The sequence below is a fragment of the Felis catus genome, chromosome B2 (assembly GCF_018350175.1).
Source record: "Felis catus isolate Fca126 chromosome B2, F.catus_Fca126_mat1.0, whole genome shotgun sequence".
Taxonomy (NCBI): domain Eukaryota; kingdom Metazoa; phylum Chordata; class Mammalia; order Carnivora; family Felidae; genus Felis; species Felis catus.
The window spans coordinates 121,803,361-121,826,529 of NC_058372.1; the positions used below are offsets into that span (position 1 = coordinate 121,803,361).

The window sequence follows — 23,169 nt, forward strand, 5'->3', positions numbered from 1 at the left end:
AAAGGACAATTTAAATAATAATATTTATCCATAATAATCCTGACTCTGGAACTACTCTGTATGTTTCGGAAGACCAGCTCTGGCAGTGATTAGCTATGTGACCTTGGGCAAATTATTTCTCCACTCTGTGTCTCCATTTCCTCATTCAGTACAGGGAAAAACAGTATGTATCTCATAGGTTGATGGGAGAATTAATTAATTAACTATAGGAAAAAATACTTCAAATTGCATCTGGCATACTATGTATGTTTGAAATATATATATATACACACACACACACACATACATACACACACACAGTATCAGAATGTTTATTTTGATGTTTAAAATAACGTATATTTGTATATTTTTTCAATAGCCCTCAAATACATGTAGAACTAAAGTAAGCATTATAATTAAATATTTGTATGAAGGGTCAGATAGTCTAATAATGAGTTCTGCTTTAGAAAACTTAATGGCTTGCTTCATACAACCTGAGGTAAAAAAATAACTAACTTTATCATACCATAAAAATATTTTTATTAAAAACTATGCCCATACATACATATACATGTGTGTGGGTTCAGATGGCATACATACCCATGTACATATATATAAACCCTGCCCCCTCCTCTCTATCCCATTACTTAACTTGGACTGTTTCTCCTCATTTGGATAACTGGAATAGATTCCTAACCAACCCCCCTGACTTGGGCTTTCCAATGACATCCCACACTGCCAGAGTGGCTATTCGAAGGAAAAATTGTTATCCTCTTCTTCTATAGCATAGTCTTTAGGATAAAAATCACCCTTCTCGAGTGTTTAACTCAACTGCTTAACTAAAAATGGCACACAAAGCTATTCAGGATGTAGCTACTGCCTGGCTCACTAACCATCCCCCCTGTCATTCACCCTTGCCATTCCCCCAGCTGCTCTTTAAGCAGAATGTACCTAAGCTTTCTCCATTTCTGACACCTCCTTCTAAGCTGAATTATTTCCTAGACATCCTTTAAAGCTCAGGTCAAACACTGTGTTCTCTAGGAAATGGTCTGTGATATTCTTCTTCAGACCGCACTCTGATTCATATACCTCCCTCCAGCTCTTCCCTCCCTTAGCATGCCTGTACAATCCTCTATCATAACATAAACTCGCTATGTTTATGAAAACTTGCTTAGTTCTATGTGTCATACAGTTCATATTTAATAAATGCCTGTTGAATGACTGAAAACACATATACAGAAAATGAGAGTTAAAAACATCTTGCAGCAAAACAGGCTGCAGATTCTCCACTGGTACAGTCATCCCATATTCTACCTATTTTTCTAAATATTCATCTAAAATACATTTTTAATAAATGCAAATCCTAAAATGACTTTTCCTCATCTAGCCTAGTAAAATGTTAACATTTGTTTTTTATATTGGACTTTTTCAGGATGGCATGGGAAGCCCTTTATTTACTGGATACATATTTCAGATTACAGAAAGGGAACATTCTTTGAACAATTTACTTTTCATGCATTAGAAGAAAAAAACCGTCCCACACTCAGAAACGTCAAAGGCTGAGGGCCCCGAGTCTACAAAGTTTGGATATCTATGCAGACCACAGAGGTAAAGCACAGTGAATACACAAAACCACAAATCAGTAGGCTTTTTCCTGTGTTAGTTATGGAAATAGGTAGTGACCTACTCATCAAGGGTATGTAAACACGAATGAGTAGGTAAAACACTGGAAAGGAGGGTAAGGGGTCCCTAACATTTGAGACTGGTAAACTGAGACTGGTAATGCTTCTGGAAAAGTACAAAGCAAGCAGGGAAAAGAGAGTAACTCTACAGTGTGGACGGCATCAACCAGACAATACGGCTCTTGGTTACAGCCCTGCCATCATAGTCTGTCTGTGCTTCAGTTTAAGCCTCACACCTGTTGGGAAGATCCTTCAGTCTCTAATAATCTGTGCTATTTATTCCCAACTACGAATACAAAATTAAATTCACTGATCCACTGAGAATATAATGTTAGCATATCTCTAACTTGTAAACTGATGCCCAAATAATTTAACTGTCCTAACCAACAATCACTTAAAATTCTACAGTAGTTATTTACTACCAAAAACTGCATACAATTTTTAGTATCTGACAAACATCCTCAGTAAACTCTTAACAGGAGATTAAGGTCTGTTCAAATCATACCCTTTGTGACATGCATATTTCTACATATTCAATCTGAGAATAGTAAGGATATATTTCTAATATAATTATGTCACATATTTATTATATAGATAAAGCCAAAATACTATAATTCTGTGTGTGTAAAATCCTTTAAATATAATTTAGTATCTGTAAGTCTCTACGACTAATATTATTTTAGCAGTCATACTACAGAATCTTGAAAACCAAAGTACAGCAACAAAAAGGATAAAATGTAAACTATCATAATAGAGGCATTTTTTTCTTTCAAATTTATTATTGCAGTGAAGAATTTTAAAAAAAGAAAACATATAGCACCAAAAGAAGCTTCATGCAATTGCCTGCTTTCCTCATTTTTTTTCCTTTTCTGTCTTCTGGTTAGTGAACATCCAAGCTATCTATTTCGGAATCATCCTAATGGCTCTTAGTCTCTTGGTCTCTTTTCATTTAATAGCCTCTTCCAGCTTATCTCATTAACTCCTGTGGACATCAAGACTACACACAGGCCACTGACTCCTTAATCTTTACTTATGCTCCAAGCCCATATTTCAAAAATTTTTTAAGATTTTATTAAGAAATCTCTACACCCAATGTGGGACTCGAACCCACAACCCTGAGTTCAAGAGTCACTCGCTCCATCGACTGAGCCAGCCAGGTGCCCCTCCAAGCCCATATTTCAAAGTATGCAGTCTAGTTCCTAAGACAGGGCCTGACTCATAGCAGGATATTTAATAAATGCGGTCCAAATGAATAAGCAAGCTACTAATACCTTGCTCTGAATGTCTTCCAGGCATCACAAACTCAATATGTCAGAAATATAATTCATTACCTTTTTTCCCCAGTATTTCTAGGTATCTCCCTATTTTTGTTAATGGACTGCCATCTACTTATTCACCAAAATTAGAAGCCATAGTTACCCTCAAATTCTCTATTCCTTACCACTCACATTCCAAATCTCTAACACTTAATGACTTAAACATCTCTATTTTCTTAAAAAAAAATTTTTTTTAATGTTTATTCTTGAGAGAGAGACACACACAGAGTGTGAGTGGGAGAGAGTCAGAGAGAGAGAGAGGGAGACACAAATCTGAAGCAGGCTCCAGGCTGCGACCTATCAGCACAGTGCCCGATGTGGTGTTCGAACTCATGAATAGTGAGATCAGACCTGAGCTGAAGTTGGACGCTTAACTGACTGAGCCACCCAGGTGCCCCTAAACGTCTTTATCTTCTTACTTCAGTCCCATTTTCCCACCTCGATTGTTAAAAATCACCTTTTAACTGACTTTCCTAGCTGGCATGCACTAACACCTTTTATGATTATTAGTTTTCTCATCTGATAACAATTAAATACTGCCTTCTCTGAGGATTTGTAACTACATCATATATACACTCCAGTACATTTTGTTCATTTTTCTTATTTAGAGAGTATCAAACTGTAAGATTCCATGTACCTCTCCTGTTTAAAAATATATCTCGGGTGACTGTGTGGCTCAGTTGGTTAAGCGTCCTACTTCAGCTCAGGTCATGATCTCATGGTTTGCTTTGTGAGTTGGAGCCCTGCATCAGGTTCTCTGCTGACAGAGAGCCTGCTTCAGATCCTCTGTCCCGCGTCCCTCTCTCTCCGTCAGCTGTGCTCACTCCCTCTCTCAAAAATAAATAAATATTAAAAGAAACTAAAAAAAGATGTCTCTTGTGAATATTGCCAGCACCAGGGAACAGGCAGTGTTCTGCACTTCATTTACACAAGATTCTGTGCAATATGGCCCCCTGCTACCTCTCTGGCCTCACTGTCTTCTACTTTTCCCCTCGTTCCCTTTACTCTAGCCATACTGGTCTCTTTGTTCTTCAAAAGAAGAACCACACCACACACATCTCTGATTTGAGATCTTGGTTAGGGATGCTATTCTCCCAGACGACATGGCTTTCTTTCTTCAAAATTTTGCTCAACTGTCAGCTTCCTTGTGACATTTTTTTTCTCGACCACTCTATTTAAAACAGCAATATAACCTCACTTCCCAGTTCACTTTAACCCCCTTCCCTCCTTTGCTTGTTATTTATTCTATATTTATTTGCTTATTGTCTCCTTCTCTCACTGGAAGGTAAGCTGAACAAGGATATGGATTTTTACCTGTTTTGTTCACTTATACATTCACATACCACCTATAATAGTGCCTGGGATAAAGTTAAGTACCCATGGGGTATTTACTGAATGTATGAATGAATGCTGCATTCCCAGTATCTGCATGTGAAAGAATTAAACATCCTTTAGAATTAAGAACAAAAGACTCCAAAAAAAAAGTTAAAATGAGAAAAGAATTAATGGAAAAAGTATTTTCATCTATTACACTGTTATGCTATCGAGAATGTAGGAAGGTGAGAAGTCATATTCTCAGGTCTATCTATAAAACAAATAATTTAAGTACTAGGGAGAGGTAATATGCTAAGATTCCAAACACAAGCATGATGATTTAGAAGACATTTTCCGTAACTCAAGGCAAAGAGATGTTATTAAAAAAAAAGATGTTGCTATATCAACTTTTTCCCTATAAAAGTTTAATGAATATTAAGGAAATTAATTTGCCTGTTATACTGTGCATTTATAACTGCCTTTAACATTAGTTGTTAATGTTAAATCATCACTTGAAAATATACAGATTAAAATTTTTTTTTTCAACGTTTTTTATTTTATTTTTGGGACAGAGAGAGACAGAGCATGAACGGGGGAGGGGCAGAGAGAGAGGGAGACACAGAATCGGAAACAGGCTCCAGGCTCTGAGCCGTCAGCCCAGAGCCTGACGCGGGGCTCGAACTCCCGGACCGCGAGATCGTGACCTGGCTGAAGTCGGACGCTTAACCGACTGCGCCACCCAGGCACCCCGAAAATATACAGATTAAAAGACTGAGAAGGCATTAAGTATCAAGCCTCATAACGTTACTACACAAGTGGAAATAAGGAAAAAAAGAAACACAAGAGACCCCTATCCCTGCACCAAATAAAAACACTTCACATTTGGTTGACTCTGAATTGGCCAAAATAAAACATCTGCTACACTGCTTCGACAGAGCTTAGTAGCTGTGAGATGTGACTTGACTCCTTTCAAAAAGAAGTCAGGTGTACACAACACACACACACACACACACACACACACACACACACAGTCACTCACACATATTCGTAGGAAAGAAAAGAAACTGGAGTGTTTTATAAATATTCACTCATTTATTCCCAGAACACCCTCAGGAGGCAGATTTGAAGGGTACAGTACAGTAATGGAGGTTATTACATGACTTATGATACACTGGCCTTATAAAAGGTCAGCATCAAAATTCAAAATCCTAGTTCTAAACTATCGTTGGGAGAAGTTTTAAATAGACAATACTGTTTTATATTGAATAGAAGACACACAATTCTAAGCAGAGCCATGAAACTAAGTGCATTTCACAAGGATAATGTGTTTGAGCAGACTGTTTCATGTCTGTATTCCCTTAGTGTTTTATGCTTATCTGCTGTTGAACCTAACCCCATTATTCTGAGGACTTTGAGGGCAGTCCTTTATCTCCCAGTTCTGCCAGGGTTTGGCACAGTCCCTGTCACACAGTAAGTTCTCCAAAAACAATTGTTGATGAACTGTATGAATTAATTTTTGATAAAGTATATAAAAGTTTTTTTATTTTTTTAAACTAACAGGTTCTGTTAGGATATTTCTACTAAAATACAGTATTTCTGGTTCTGTTCAAAAAGATGGATACTAGTCAAAAAACATTCTCAATTTTTACTCTTTATGAAATTATAGTTGAATATTTTTCAGAGGAGAAAGTTGAGAAAAAAAAGTAAATTGCCTGAAATTAGAACATTAGGACAATGTTCTACTTTTTACTTACTGAACGTTTACAATGTAAAAGCCTCTTAAATTATTTTTAAAATATGACCAGTCACTCCATCTAGTCATTTCTTAAGTTGCCATATTTGTCATCAACCTTGCTCTCAGACTTGGAGGCAAGTTGCTGACTAAGAACAACACAAAGAGTGATTCTTTACATTTTCATTCACTTTTCATTCAAGGAAAAAGCTTCCTGAAAACACACATTTAAAATTCTGGAAAATACAAATCAACATTATCTAGACATCTCTATCATTACCAGAAGGACCAGTTCCTAAACCTAATTTCCATCGTTAGTTGACATTTTCAATAAGTGATGGATATTCATTTCCAGAAAACATTACCAGTAAATTCTATGATATCATAGAATGTTCACTATCCAGACCAAACTGACTAAACCACAAAATTCAAAAGTATGCACTTAGGCTAGTCTGAGAGAAACCTTAGGACTATTCTGAATATAGTCTTATAAAGCATAACCTAACTGAGTAAGAGTGAATGAAAACTTAATAGTCCTCTTCCTCCAAATTTCCAGAGTCTTCCTCTAAATTTCTAGAGCCTTTGGTAGACAGAAACTAAAATGTTTAAAAACTGAATTATGTCTTGTCATAGACTTAATTTTTTAAAAAGTTACTCTGGGATGCTGGAATTTACAAAGGAAACAAAAATTATTTTTATGCTCTAAATGGTATTTCATTTCCCCCCCCCTTGACCAAGGGAGTAAACATGGGAACTGCTTCCTTGGTTCTAAGCAGTGCCCACCCTCAGCAAAATACATAAATAAAAAATGATTACTCGTTTTTAAATTTCATCACTTTTCACAGAATCACAGAACATAAAGATTGAAATGAAGGGATGTGAAATATGTGCAGGTACATCAATGGAAGGAATGAGTAAACTGGATTAACATGGAGTATTATTTGACTTTTTATTTTCAACATGAATTAAAAATATTTTTCATTAACAGAGATGTGGTCAACATCTTGAAATACAGATATATTGACTAGAATACTGAAAAACTAAATAGTATCTAGCAACTGAAAGATGTCAAAATTGTGGAATACTCATTTTCCCTTCAAAACCATGCCTTAAGTTTATTATCAGAAAAAAAGTTATAAAAAAATCTACTTTAAAACCTACATACATGAAAATATACCCTATATCATTTTGTATGCCTTACTGCCTTAGAAATGGAAAAACTGTCAATTTCAGTATGAGATTATAAATATAGTAAAATGCATCTTATGGTTGATGTTAAATAACATTAAACGTAGTCTTATTCTTAAGCTATGTAAAAAATAAAGTTACCCCTGGCCAAAAATAATTTATCTGTTTTATAATCTGGCCTTTTCCCCTTGCCAGGTACAGCCATATAAAGTTGTAATTCTTTCAATAATCCTCACTTTTGAGTGAATTGATTACTGACAGTTTCATTTTTCCCTGGAGGCAAAGCAGTAAATCAGAAACATTCACTACTTTCATCATGATGTAAATTATGTTCTGATAAAGATGAAAATTTCCAGCTCTCCTACTTTAGAACTACATGATAAAAACCACCTTTGTCATGGAAATGTTTTAACCAGTATGCCTAGAGACTGTATTTTGAAAAAATATATAGTGTACTAGAGGAATATGGATTTTAACACACAACATTCACTAAGTCTAATTCTAAGAACATAGTGATTTCTCTTTCTAAAATTTAGTGGGAAGTTAGGTAAATTTAAAATAAAAAGTTCATTGATTAAAATAGCTCTGAATATAGTCATAAAGATACTATCTATAACTCCTAGTGCATTTTAAGTCAAGCATGGGTTGGTATTTAAAAACTTTCACTTGCAGTAAACACTTTCCCATCCTCTATTTTCAAATGACAAGTCACTAGGATGAAATAACTTACTGCAGGTCATAGCATAACTAACAAAATCTGGATCTAAATTCAGGTGTCTGACTTCTAGGCTAAGTGCAAGCAGAATGTCATGTATTGATTTAAATATGAAGAGTAAGAAACTTGTCGACCCCCTATTCAAATTAATATCAATGCTGCTTATTAATAACATTTCTACAATCCTGATGATAAAACACCATAAAATTTTCAACATTATACTCAAGGAGGTCTTAATATTAAAAGAATTATATATATTTTAAAAAGTGGTAATCTATTTTTTATATCGTAACACTGATTTGTCTGGTGTCAGATAATGAAGATATACATAGAAGTAGATTTTGTAAGTCTGAACTGTCCAATGTAACAGCCATTGGCCATATGTGTCTTTTTATTTTATTTTATTTTATTTTATTTTATTTTATTTTATTTTATTTATTTCAAGTTTATTTTTATTTATTTTGAGAGGGATATAGAGAGCAAACTGGGGAGGGGCACAGAAAGAGGGAGACAAAATACCAAACAGGCTTCATGCACTGTTAGCACAAAGCCCAATGTTGAGCTTGAACTCACAAACTGTGAGATCATGACCTGAGCCGAAATCAAGAGGTGGATACCCAACTGACTGAGCCACCTAGGCACCCCTGTATGTGCCTATCTAAATTGAAATTGAAATAAAATAGAATAAAAAACAGTTCCCAAATCACCCTAGCTACATTTTAAGAATTCAATGGCCACATGAGGCTACAGGCTACTGTATTGGACTGTGCAGATCTAGAGTTTGGAAAAGCGGTCTGGGCTGAAGATAAGACACTGGTATAGAAGTTTTTAGTCAAGATATCACCAAGGAAATGAACATAAATATTGGAAATAAAAGAGGATCAGATTGTAGTGGAACCATGTGATAAGACATGGAAGAAAAGAGGAAGAATTAGCAAAAAGAGAATGAAGGGTAGTGGCTAATGAGATAAAAGTTAAAGGAGAATGTGGCGTCCCAGAAACCAGTATATTGAGAAGAGATCGAATGTGTCAAGTGCTGCTTATAGGTCAAGTAACATAAACAGGATTGACTACTTGTATGAGCAACATGAAAGTCACTGGTGAGCTTGAAAAAAAATAGGTTAGAAAGTTCAATAAATTTATAGAAGATGAAAAGTGATTAGAAGTATCTGTCTGAAAACATTATGGTGGGCTGCAGTAGATACAGAATTATCTGACAGTGAAACTGAGGACCTGTGGACACAGAAAAAGCATATTTTGTAGGGGGCAAAACAAAACCCAGGAGAAATAATTGAAGGTTCATATATAAAATATTTAGGCCAAACAGGCTGCAGATCGATCCCACATAAAATGGATGCTGCCGAGCATTAACCATAGACAAAAAAAGATTAAAAAGTAAAAATAAATCAGTGGAATTGTCCCTAAAAATATTATTGAACATACCACTTGGAAGAGTGAAGACTTCTACAAGTGAATACTGTTGCCCTACTTCTCATTCTGGCAATGAGTGTGACAGCCTGACAAGTGGACTCATTTATCTTGCTTGCTTACCCTAAATATAAGCTGCCAGTTAATATGTCTTAGCCACATATACAAAGTCCCCAATACTTTCTGCTAAAGTGAACAAAATAGCAAGATTATAGAGCTATTTACACCACAGAAGAGGGACACCATATTTGTACCCAGTCCTTCATATAAAAAAAAAGACAAATACCAATGATCATCAGATACAAAGGAAAAACCACTGGCATGAAACAAAAACATAGGATACATAAACAGATGAAAAAACTGAGCACAGGAGAAAAACATCAATTCAGACAAAAGAACTTTATTTAGAATTAGGAAGACGTAATGACATCCACAAAACTCTGACACCAAAAAGAAAAGGGACAAACAGGACAAGAAAGAGACCATAAAGATCAGAAGGACAGTTGGTGAGTTAAGAAAGATTCAGAATCAAGACAGGGCTCTGAGACTAACTCGTCAAAGGAAAGGACTCAAAGATGGGTCCACAGTTTCTACTGGAAAAATGGTAATGCTGTCATCCAAAATGAGGCAGGAGAATAAAATACAGAAGCTTTTTTCAGGAAATGAAAGCTCATGCATGGCAATGATTACATGTGTGTCATATATATGACCAAAGTGGTTAGTATATATATATCTTGCTACACAAGCTTGAGGCTAAGTATCTTCTGAATTTCATATTTCAGAGCCATCCATACTACAGTAGCTGTTTAACTTTGCCTAAGCTCTCAAAAAATTTACATGTGATCTTTTAAAAAAGGATGCTATACGCAAGTATTTTCTATAAATCTTCAAAATATAAAAAAAAACAAAAAGGTTCTTAATACATCAATTGGAAAATTTTGTAAAAGATAAACATCAGAATATCTATAAAATGCAAATTCAAAGGTCTGGCATGTGTTTTGGCTGCATTACGATTAAATTAGGTAGTTCTCATTTATTAAATCAGTAGAATCTCATTTTAATTTCTTATAGTTAATGGCTTTCAGTTGCTTTCTTTTTATTTTTCAGTGAATGTTAATATAATTATTTCACCTTTAAAGTGAATCCACTGGGTAAGTACTACAATATACTTCAACAACTAAATTTAATAGGCTCTTAAACAAAACGCATGCGCATGCGCGCGCGCACACACACACAAATGTGAGTTAAAAAAATAAAAGGAAAGCTTAAAGTTTTTTATTTTTAACACATGGGGGAAAAGGTTGAAAATTATAAGGTTGGAACCATATACACAATATAAATACCATATAAAATAGCTTCTTAGAAAATAATTGGCTAGCATCTAATGGACAAATTTAAGCTCATTCAAATCAACAGATTTAAATGAGGAGAAATGTTTGCATTCATATCCTCTCTTCAGAGGGTATTAGGAAAAAATTAGTAACTCAATGGGGACATTAATACGAAATGAATATCCATGTGAACGAAGAACCATTCATTAAGTATATTAGTATTTACTAGAGTTGATAAAATGATTTTTAAATTAGGAAATGATAAATATATAGATTATATTTTGTTATCAACACAATTGGAAACACTTTACTAATTCAAAGAATTTTTTTTTTCAACGTTTATTTATTTTTGGGTCAGAGAGAGACAGAGCATGAACGGGGGAGGGGCAGAGAGAGAGGGAGACACAGAATCGGAAACAGGCTCCAGGCTCTGAGCCGTCAGCCCAGAGCCTGACGTGGGGCTCGAACTCACGGACTGCGAGATCGTGACCTGGCTGAAGTCGGATGCTTAATCGACTGCGCCACCCAGGCGCCCCAACACTTTACTAATTCAAATGATATTTATTATTGAGGAAGTATAAGGGCTTCTATTACAAATAAGGATAAGTTTTATTCTTTTAACAAAGGGCTTGGGGCGCCTGGGTGGCTCAGTCAGTTAAGCGGCCGACTTCAGCTCAGGTCACGATCTCGCGGTCCGTGAGTTTGAGCCCCGCGTCGGGCTCTGTGCTGACAGCTCAGAGCCTGGAGCCTGTTTCCGATTCTGTGTCTCCCTCTCTCTCTCTGACCCTCCCCCGTTCATGCTCTGTCTCTCTCTGTCTCAAAAATAAATAAATGTTAAAAAAAAAAAAATTTAAAACAAAGGGCTTGACTTGGATCACTGAAGAATTACTTAGTAAAAATAATGATATTGGTTACTAAAATGGCACCTTAATTCTTTAATGTAACAATCAAACATCAGTGTTAGATATTCCAATTACAAGCAACAACAAAAAAAATCTAACAAATAAAATCTCATTCTTTGTGGTAGGGAAATATAAAATAGTGACTTGTTAAAGAAAAAATACTCATGAAATCAAGGTCATTTGCTCAGTGTCCAGAAAAATCCAAATATGAACATAGTCCCACACCTCCAGGGTTTTGTGTTGACTCGTACTTATGGGGAAAACCAAAGTTTCAAAGTTAAGTGGATTCCAGTGGATTATTTAAGTTTGAGATGCTCGTTTGAAAACTTTCTTCTTAAAATTACTTCATCTTAATGTCTTTTTTGGCATGCTTCTAAAAATTCTACAACCATTATTTGCCTCTCTGACGTGTTCTTTTTTTCTATAATCATCACTTATCACATTTTATTAAAACATGTCTTGAAATAAGATTTCCTCCATTCCTTTGGCCACAATATGATTCCAAACAAACAACAAAAAAAAAATCGGAAGAATCTCCTATAAAATCTCATATTGTTTATTCTTACAATTTCTTATGGATTTCAAAGTATTAAAAATATTTTTCTGATCCTCACAATGAAGTAGAAAACAGAGACAATACACCTGGAGAGATAAAGGCAGTTACCCAAGAAAACAGCCGGGCAGTGGCACAATTAGGGCTCGGGCCCAGCTCCCCTGGCCTTCTGACCCCAGGTCTAGTGCAGTGCTTTTTGCACCATAAGCCACATGTACTGAATTTAGAAAACTGGTTGTTTTGGAAAACAAATTCTTGCTTTTAAAAACTGCATAATAGGGGTGCCTGGAGAGCCCAGTCGGTTAAGCATAATTAAAATTAACTCTATAATTTCGGCTCAGGTCATGATCTCACAGTTCGTTAGGTTGAGCCCCACATCAGGCTCCTCACTGACAGCATGGAGCCTGCTTGGAATTCTCTCTCCTCTCTCTACCCCTACCCCGCTCGTGCTTGCTCTCTTTCAAAAATAAATAAACGTAAAAAAATGTAAAAAAACGTTGCATAATAAAAATATTTTTGATTCTTTTTAGTACCATAAAGCACATTTAAGGACATGTGTCTATAGAAAATCAGTTAATTCTGCAGACATCTTTATCTGTGATGGCAAATTCATTCCTGTCACCTGTCCCACCATCCAAATCGCAATCTTGGAATTCTGGAAGTCTGTTATCAGAATTCAATAAAACATGCTTTCAATTAACACTTTAAAGTTCATTAAGTAATACTATGAGAAAACTGCCAATTCTGATAACATGAGAGAGTTCTTTGAAGCTCATTTTACCTTCCTTAAAATGGAAACCCCCTTCTACCATCAGCTGTGTTTACTCAGAGTCATTGTAACTCCCGATTTTTGCCAACATGTTTTCTTTCCCTTCCTCTGAAATACAAGTGTCACGTTTCCAACTTGGATGTAATCTACCTCCTATGATGGGTTATATAATGATATTACAGAATCTCTGGTGAAACTAGGGTCCATTTCAGTGGTATTATAAGTTTTGCATTTTTCTGCAAATAATTAAAACCTTAAGAAATACTTGAAAAGAATAAAAATTAATTTTAACTGGAAAGTGGCTCCTAATTTTAAGAGCTGGTCAAGGGAATAAGTGTCTACTTGCCAAAGGCATGCAAAATCAATGGAAAAAATCCAGTTCTTCAAATATTAAACATGTAGATGCACAAAAGTTAACTTGGTATCTCTTAACCAATACTGAAGCCATCTGAATCAGTTTATGATTATGTCTAAATCAGATACTTTGCCTGTTTAGGATATGATAAAAACTGAGATTAAATGGTTGTTTGTAAAGTTTAATATATGTTTATATGGGCTATTGGAAAGTGCAGCCAAAATATGGAGAAGACAGAGCTATTATTGATTGTTTTTAAAAACCATGTCACACGGTCTTCCCTATCAAACTCCAAGTCTACAATGAAAAGAGATATATTAATAAACACATTAAAAAATGTCCTATTTTGTATGACTCAACTTACCTATTGAATATGAAATAAATTTAACTTAAAGCAATGCTGTGAAAAGATACACTAATAAGGGGTGCCTGGGTGGCTCAGTAGGTTGAGCATCCGACTCTTGATTTTGCCTTGGGTCATGATCTCATGGTTTGTGAATCTGAGCCCCACATCAGACTCTGTGCTGACAGTGTGGAGCCTGCTTCTTGAGATTCTTTCTCTCCCACTCTCTCTGTCCCTCCCCCCCACAAGCTCGTATTCTCTATCTCAAGATAAATACACTTAAAAAAAGATACACTAAATACATAAAAATGAAGCATGCTGCCCTTCAAATATAAACATGAAAAGATGATACACCACCTATCCCACTGCCAGTAGAATGAGCACTTCCTGCTAATTTCTGCTGCCCATAACAGTAATTAATTCTATTTTTTACTAAATAATCCACATTTTAAAATTTACTTCCATAATAAGTACTCTTGAGATGGCTGAATGGGATCTGGGATTGAGACAAACTATCACAGAACAAAATTTCTCTGCAGAGAACCTGTTGATTTGACTGCACACTTAAATACCACAGTATCACTGAAACTAAACCTTAAAAAAAATCTAACAACTAGCAAACTCAGAATTATATTTAAAGGTCAAAGCAAAGTAGAAGTTTGTCAATCCTTAGGAAATACCTTCATTTCACCTCAGCTTTAGCACAGAGTTAGTACTGTTCAGATTATTACTCTACAGTAGATTACAGACCTCCAAAGCTGGTAACAAAAGAGAACACCTGCAGCCAGAGGGACCACGTGGCAGAGTGGGAGGTCAATGGACCAGGAATGAAGGAGTGGCTCCAGGGCCAGCCTCACGGACAGAATCGAGAAGGCAGTCCACTCCACCTCCTACACTCGTGCCTTCCTCTAGGAGTAGGCAGTTTGGTACGGTAGTATGAGAGGGACGGAGCTAGGAGCGAGGAGATACTGTTTTAAGACACTACCAGCTACATGGACTCTGTCAAGCCAGCCTCTCTGCCTCTCCCTTTCACTGTAAAGGGCTGAGCAAAGTTTTAACGTCCTAGATGCTCTAGAAGGATTTCATGCCCTATGATTTTAATGTTTACCCTACTTCCAAGAAAGTTTTATCGAAGATCAAATGAGAATGTATATGAAAGCACTTCACAATTTTTTTTTATAAACACAAGTTACTCTTACTGTTTTAGAGATTTTCTTCATTATATACTAAAGAAGTATGGAGACAGTTTTGAGATGCAGTATAACATGTCCTCTACATGGTGAGGCATGATGAGCTATAACCTTCAGTTTAACCTAAAATGTTAAGATTACATTTTTGTTTTGTTCCCTCCAGCTTTATTAAAGTGTAATTGACAAAATTATAAAATTTTCATTCTTACAAAAGTTACTCGGGAAGAGATTTTTGGGGGGGATTTATAGTTTTAATTTTAACAGGATTAATAGAATTAGCTGATTTATTCCTTTGTAACTAAGAACCTAGAGTAATAGCCTAATGAATACTTCTTGAAATAAGGATCTCATAAGAGTTGTATCCAGCTTTTTTCCTGTCTAACCCATTCTTCACTCAGTTACCAGACGTATTTTTAAAATTTTTTTTTTCAACGTTTTTTATTTATTTTTGGGACAGAGAGAGACAGAGCATGAACGGGGGAGGGGCAGAGAGAGAGGGAGACACAGAATCGGAAACAGGCCCCAGGCTCCGAGCCATCAGCCCAGAGCCTGACGCGGGGCTCGAACTCCCGGACCGCGAGATCGTGACCTGGCTGAAGTCGGACGCTCAACCGACTGAGCCACCCAGGCACCCCTCCAAATACTTTTAAAGTAGAAAAGTAGTATTGTCCCTGGATTTGTAAATAATGTTAATCTTTTCAAGCTCAAGTTTATTATAATCTCTTTGTCAAAGATAATCATTTTGTTATTCCCAGCTGTCTCATCTTTCTAAAAGAATTCAATAGAAAATACACTGTCAAAACATACAGCCTAACAAACAGAAATAGTCCTCTTTAATTACCCAAAATACACATTTCTCACCTTGATGCTTTTTCGTTGACATCCTTTGAAAATATTATTCAAATAAATTTAAAACATTCGCCTAAAAATTTGCAACTGTACAGTTCGTTTCAACTCAGTGACTTATGTAGATTTCTATATCCTGTTTCTTCCCAAATGTATTCTACCTTGGCTTTCCTTGAAATTATAAAATGGGATTATCCATCAACTATGGTTCTTTTATCCAAGGGAAACTGAATCAGATTTAATATTACACATGTTTAAAATGCATGTTTTGCTACTTTAAAATTATTTTCTGTTCAACAAAATAGAGCTTGAGAGCTATCTACTATTACATTTACCAGGTTCAAATTTGCTTTTGAAATAACTTCAGTGATTTTAAAGAAAACAAAAATGCCAGAACATAACTCAAATATGAGAACTGACCACTACAATGCTATGAGCTACAGTTCTCAAGTGAAATAAATGGCATCTTCTAAAAAAACAGTATCTGAACATTTAAAAGAGTACTCAAAATAAGAAAAGGGGCTCACCGGTCTGAGTGAAACCAAACTGTTGAAGAATCTGATGAGCGGCCAGCATGTCTGACTGCTTTACCTTAGACGGCTGTGAGGAGACTGGCATTGAAGTAAACGAGAGATTTTTGTTGACCTGTAATAGGAAAGGCAAATCAGAACCAAAGTGTAATTTCCTGGGTTACTGATGCAAAAACTGGATGAGAAATGTTTGCTTACAATGCAAACCAGGACACATGGTAGGTCAAAACAAGTGGTAACGATTTATATGCTTAGTTTTTAAAGTTTACAGAGTAGTTTTTATCAAGAAAGGAATACAGTGGAAATGAAAGCAGAACTATAAAGTAAATCTGCCTTACTAAAACAAATTTGCTTATCATGGAATTGACATTATTAATAACAGAGTGGTCTTTTATTTATTTATTAAAAAAAATTTTTTTTAATGTTTACTTATTTTTGAGACAGACAGAGACAGAACGCAAGTGGGTCAGGGGCAGAGAGAGAGGGAGACACAGAATCTGAAGCAGGCTCCAGGCTCCAAGCTGTCAGCACAGAGCCCGACGCGGGGCTCGAACTCACAGACTGTGAGATCATGACCTGAGCCAAAGTCGGACGTTCAACTGACTGAGCCCCCCAGGCGCCCCAATAACAGAGTGGTCTTAAAAGTTATGCAAAGACATGCAAAAATTAAAAATGACCTGCCCCCTTAATTTTCAATTAAGAAAGTCAGAATGTTTCACAGCCACACTTCTTTAACATTCTGTGAAACAGCAGGTACTTCCTTTTCAGAGACTGTACAGAAAACACCTCTAATATTCACATTTTCATACATCACAGTGACACAGGTAACACAGCTGTAACCTAAGCTGCCAAGTGGAATAGTTCCCACTGTCTGAATACAACAGTCTTCTGGAAATGAAACCTGTAACAAGTACATGATAATAATAGCTTATGCAGGAAAATAAAGAACAGGTCACCAAATGTGTTAAATGTGTATTAGTAAATTTATCTTGCAACTTATAATTAATTTCAGCAATGATCTAGTCTCTTGTTGGTTATTAATAAATCATTATACCTTTATTATTTTTTGAAATAACTTCATTTTCAGAAATCATGATAAAATGTGATCTAATTCTGAAAAATTTTAAAGTTTGAATTTCTAATTCATTGTAAAATATAATCTGTGAATTGCCAAACTGTTAAATGATAGTTTATGGCATATAAATACTAATATATGAAAATAGTTGCCTTCCCTTGCTCTTTTCAAAAAATAATTAGAGGACAACTACTGTACTAATATTAAAAAATTCCCTTTTGATGTTCTACATAGCAGTAGATTGTGGTTCCTGCATGTCCTTTATCTGACTCATCATTCATATAATGTTTGTAAATGCTTCTCTTCTCTCAAATAGTGATAGTAAATGGTGTATCAAACTTTTCTTCTAAAGCAAAGGGCTTTTACATATTTGGTAAAAAAAATTATATATTATACCATATAATAGTATAGCTCTAAAGTTTGTAAACTGTTATGATGTCATTTTATAAAAAACAAAAATATTTTTCAAAATAGGGTCAAATACCGCATCAGTGCTAAAAAAAATTATCCAGCTTTAAAAATTCTATCAGGAGCCATGATTAAACGTTGAGCAACATTAATGGTGACTATTTACATCAATACAATACCTAAAGTGTCAATGAAATCATCTCACATTTTTGATTTTTATTTCCATCTTTAAGTGAAGATAATAAAAATAGTATGCATGCTTCATTGGGAATGTGCTGGAGGAACAATAAAGATGAATTGGTATTATAAAGTGCTATTTATGTATGCAAAACATAAAGCACTGGATAACATATTAAATAAAAAATATATGAAATAGAGTATGTTGGCAAAGGGAAGCCATAAAGTGCTATACAAATATACAGTGCTATAGAAATATTAGTTATTATTATTAACATCACTAGAAGTAAGAGTAATTAGAAATATGTAATTTAGTATAATGATACAGTAAATTTTTCATAGTGCTATGCTTTTAAATGGAAATATTATACACAATGATATATATTTATCACTTAACTATTTAATCCACTTCTCTTTTTAGAATCATTTTCAGTTTTACTTCTGTGTTCTTATAAAGTTTTTTCCTACATGTCAAACAATGCATTTTGAAATCTGGTCCAAAGGAACAAGTGTATGCTGGGGACACACACACACACACACACACACACACACACACGCGTGCGCGTGCACACGCGCAAACACACACACACACACACGCGCGCCATACTACAGGCTTTTTTAGTCTTCCTCTTCAAATATTTACTTGTGCTAAAACCAAAAAGAACACTGGGGAAGCTAGAATAGGATACTTCAATGTCTCTGCTCAAACAGAGACTTCACATATTCTTCCTAGGCATTTTAAAAATTCTGTTCTTTCTCAACACATTTCTTTAGGGACTATCTAATACCTATGAGGTGGTAAGTAGCAACATACAGCAGATTTCAAGACTTTGGATAGGTGTTAATTATTATAGTGACTTGAAATTCACACTCCAAGTATTTTCAAAGCTAGCCTATACATATTCACTACTTTACTTAAGGGGAGAAAAATAATAATAACCATTAACTAGAGTGAAGCAATATCTATTTTTGAAATATATGCTGTGGAAAAGAGTTGCTTAATAGTTTTACAACAACAGAAAGGTTGGCTAAGATAGTCTACCCTACACAAATCTACCCTCTTTTCACAACACACTTTTCTGCTTGCTTCATGCAAAAACCACAGTCTGCCAAAGTCAGTTTAATACTCCAAATTGGGGAGAACTAAAAACATACAAATTTAATGAAATTCTTAATAGTAAAAAGGAAAACATATCACCTGAACTTCGGCCAAGTTAATCACAAAAATGCTTTTGCTTACTCTTTCTGAACATAAGCAGCTTTGGGCAAAATATGCAAATACTAATTCTCTAGGAGGAGGTTAATTTTCATATTAAAAAAGTCATTACCCTGACCTCAAATTGAGTGCACAACACTGAACAAGCTAACAATTAGTTTCTTGTTTAGTGATTAGCTAAACTATGAAACCTTTGGGAGATACATAACACTCATTTTCATATGTATTTACACACCTCATCATTTTAGCTGATTTTAGATTATATGGTACATACACATGAAGTAGAATTGTTTTTAAAATTTCAAGTTGTGGAGATACTTCAAATTGCTTTTAAATTATAACTTGAAAGATGATAATATGGTCTATACATTTATGTTTGCAAATGTGTCCCCTCCTTCCTCCAAAAGGCTATTTTTTTCCATTACACTGGAACAACAATGCAGATAATACTTTCATTTGAAGACAGTTCTGGTTGCAAAAAAAAAAAAGCCCAATACCCAGGAAATGTTCTGTTGCAAACTGAATGTCTGTTATAAATATTAGAATCCCAGTATTAAAGAACAAGTGAAAGAGAAAACCTGAGCCACAATGAGACTCGAGGCAACTGAAGTCAGTCAGGTATCTTAACATTCTCATATGATAAACTAAAGCAGCTTAAGTTCCTGTGATTTCTAGGTTAGTAAAACCTAACAAATGAATAGCCTGTGGTGTCATAAAGAGAAATTCAAACATGAGCTCTAGGTCCCTAGGTATTTTCCATATAAGCTACCACAGTAAAGTGAGGGATCAGGAAGAAACACTGTGCAGAAGAGAAATTTCTACAGTAGGGTAAGGTGCCAGGAAGTCTCCCCCCAAATCAGTTCATCACTGCTACATGAACTAAAACCAGAATTCAAATTTGAATCAGTCATAACGAAGTTTTATTTTGCAGTATTTAATCAAGATTTTTTGAACTTCTGATATATATATATATACACCAAGGACTGGTAGTTCAAAGATAACTGATATGATTCCTCCATGCAAAGCTTAAAAATTAAGATGTAGTGCTGGTTCAAACCATTTATCCAACATGTCTTAGTCAAAGTCAATTTATCTCAATGTCTTTGGTTTTCTTCAAACTTTACCTCCTTTCTCAGTGTATTTCCTTACTTCACAGAGAAAATTTGGTCTTCAAGTCTCTGAAACCCTCATTTTCAAACCTCTCAAAGAATACAGCTCTTACATCCACCTTCACCTCTTTTCATCTAGTGCCCCTCTGTTGAACATTAATCCCTCCATCTGTTCCCTTGGGGATACCTTTTTTTTTAAAGTTTATTTATTTTGGTAGAGAGTGAGAGAGTGCGTGCGTGGTAGCAGAGAGAGGGAGAGAGAATCACAACCCACCCTAACAGCGTGGAGCCCAACACAGGGCTCGATCTTAAGAACCTCGAGATCATGACCTGAGCTGAAATCAAGAGTCCGACGCTTAACTGACTGAACCACCCTGGTGCCTCTCCCTTGGGGATACTTCAAGCTCTTCCAAATTCTACTTTCAAATTCTCCACTGGCTGTTTCCCTATAGGAAAAAAAGCATAGATCTTTCTACTTCAGTCTAGAAACAAATAGCAAAAAATGAAAAATTCTCACAATGATTCCATAATTTCCTTAAGCTTCACTGAAAGCCAAACTCCATGAAAAATAGCACATAACTGCTATCCATATAACTCAACCATTCAATCTCAACCAAGCACAATGAAGCTTTTCTCTACCAGAAGACTAAATCTGAAGTTAAAGTCACCCAAGACTTCAACTGGGCCGATTTAGCAGATTCACTTAAGCCTCTGAGATCTCTAACACTGCCAGTCACTCTCTGTTTCTGGAATCTGTTTTCTGTGGGCTATCCTGCCACCACTGCTTATCAGGGTTGCCTGTTAGACGCACTGGGCCCTCTTCTTCCCTCACACCACAAGGTCACCCTAGGCAGTAATATTTGTTTTCATCACTTCATCTGCCTTCTATGCCGACGTTTCTGAAATCCAAAACTCTTCCAAACACGTTAAGTTCAAAGCTAAACTAACTCCCTCCATTATTTACTGTCTCAGGGAAAGCTACTGCTATGCACTTAGTTGCCTCAGCCACAAGGGTGGACATCATCCTACACGACCATCTCACACTCCACAGAGTTGGTCACTAGGTCAATTAGATGCTTGGACATCTGACCCCACTCTTTGTCTCCAGTCAGGGCTCTAGTTCAGGCCTTTTTCTCTGCTTGCAAAGTACTGCAATAGTCTCCTGCTTTGTCTCCCTATCTCCTGTATCTCTAATTCTTCTTCTATACTACTAACAAGATAATCTTTCTGAAATGCTAATTTTACTAACATTTCTGGTTAAAACCTATCATCAGTTGTTCCACTAGATAATGTCCATAATTCTCATCCTGGCATACAAAGCTTTCTATTCTAATAATTACCTAGTTCCTCAACCTTATCACTCCTTTTCCTACGTTGGCTAAGACAAACTGTGTATAACTCTGCAGACATGCCAAGTTGTTTCATGTCCCTGTCACTTAGCTCATACCGTTCCATTTCCAGGAATGGGCTTTCCTTTTGCCTCCACTTTCCTGATGGATGTCAACTCCTTTTTCAAGCTTTAGCTCGAGTATTATATCATGTGTGAAAAGCCTTTCAGATTCTCCCAGGAGAACTTACCTCTCCCTCCCTTGTCTCCCCACCATGTCTCGTATCTTATTATCATACTGTATTATCACAGCACTGGTAACACTTTGGTGTGCTTAATTATTTGGTTAATTGCTATCCAACTGACTGTAATCTTCCTGAGGGTAAGAACCAGTTTTTGTTCATCTTTCTTTAATAAATAACTCCTATAAAACTAATAATAATTGCACAGAAGTCAAATGAAGTAATATAAATGTGAAAGCAGTGCATGTTTAAAAACCTACCCAAAGCTAAGGTGGTAACTGTGTTCAAGACTTCTCAAATGTAACCTTTTAATGATAAAAATTGGTAGAATGAAAGCCTTAAAAGTAAAAAATACATTCAATTTCATGGTTTAATACTCAATTTAAACCTAGAAATAGGTATGTGAAGTAACAGAAAAAAAAATATTGGTTTCTGGCTGCAGTTCCTGGCACAGAGCTCCTGTAATTTCCTAAGTGATAAAAGTACTAGGAGGATCTTTTGTTCTAATACTTGGTCTTTGACTCTGGTTCCAGACACTGAGCTCCTATATACCTTGGAATTTCCTGGGAGACAGAAATGTCTTTTGTTCTAATGAAGTCACTTTTGGTGTTCTCTGGGATGAGGGCTGGTCTCCAGAAAGATCAAGCCATGATTAGAAGCTTGGAATTTTTAGCCCATCCCCCCCCCCTCCATTTTCCAGGGAAGGGAGAGGGGCTAGAAATGGAATTGTAACTGATCATGCCTACCTGAAGAAACCTCCATAAAAATGCCAAGAGTATGGGGTTCAGATAGCTTCCAGGTTGGTGATCACATGGACGTGCTGGGAGTGCTGCGCCTGAGAGATCATGGAAGCTCCGGGCCCTCCCCACACACCTTGCCCTCTGCATCTCTTCCATCTGGATGTTCACCTGTATCCTTCATCCTTTTATAATAAACTGGCAAACAGTAACGAGTAAATTGTTTTTCTGAGTTCTTAGCTGCTCCAGGGAATTAACTGAACCTGAGGAAATTGGCCCGGGACCCTCCAATTTACAGCTGATTGGTCAGAAACACAGGTAACAATGTGGACCCACACTGGCACCTGAAATGTCAGAGGTGTGGTGGCACGTGAAGTCTTGTGGGACTGAGTCCTTAAACCTGTGGAATCTGCTGATCTGCCGCTCTCCTCAGGTGGACAATGTCACAATTGAGTTATAGTGTAGGACATCCTGTATCGCAGAGAACTGCCTGGTGTGGGAAAAAAACCACAGCCCATCTGGTACCAGAAGTGTTGTGAAGGTTGGTGGTAGAGCGAGAATAAAGGAGACACATGGGAGGAAAACTGGCTTTTCGTAAAACAAGGGGTTTTTCTTGTTTTCTAAAACTTTCAGGAATAAAATTACATAATTTCTTTTAGTGGCCTATTTTGGCCTGTACCACTCCTACAGTCAGGCCAGTCTCCC

At 36.1% G+C, this 23,169-nt stretch overlaps 1 protein-coding gene across 11 annotated transcripts in view; it reads right to left on the reverse strand.

Moving 5' to 3' along the window:
• Positions 1-23,169, reverse strand: part of AHI1 (Abelson helper integration site 1) — a 207,419-nt gene that overhangs the window by 90,665 nt on the left and 93,585 nt on the right. For all 11 annotated transcript variants that reach the window (XM_045058091.1, XM_019831276.3, XM_045058092.1 and 8 more), the window contains one exon: positions 16,171-16,288. In XM_045058091.1, coding sequence (XP_044914026.1) covers positions 16,171-16,288 — 118 coding nt within the window. The remainder of the gene's footprint in view (positions 1-16,170; positions 16,289-23,169) is intronic.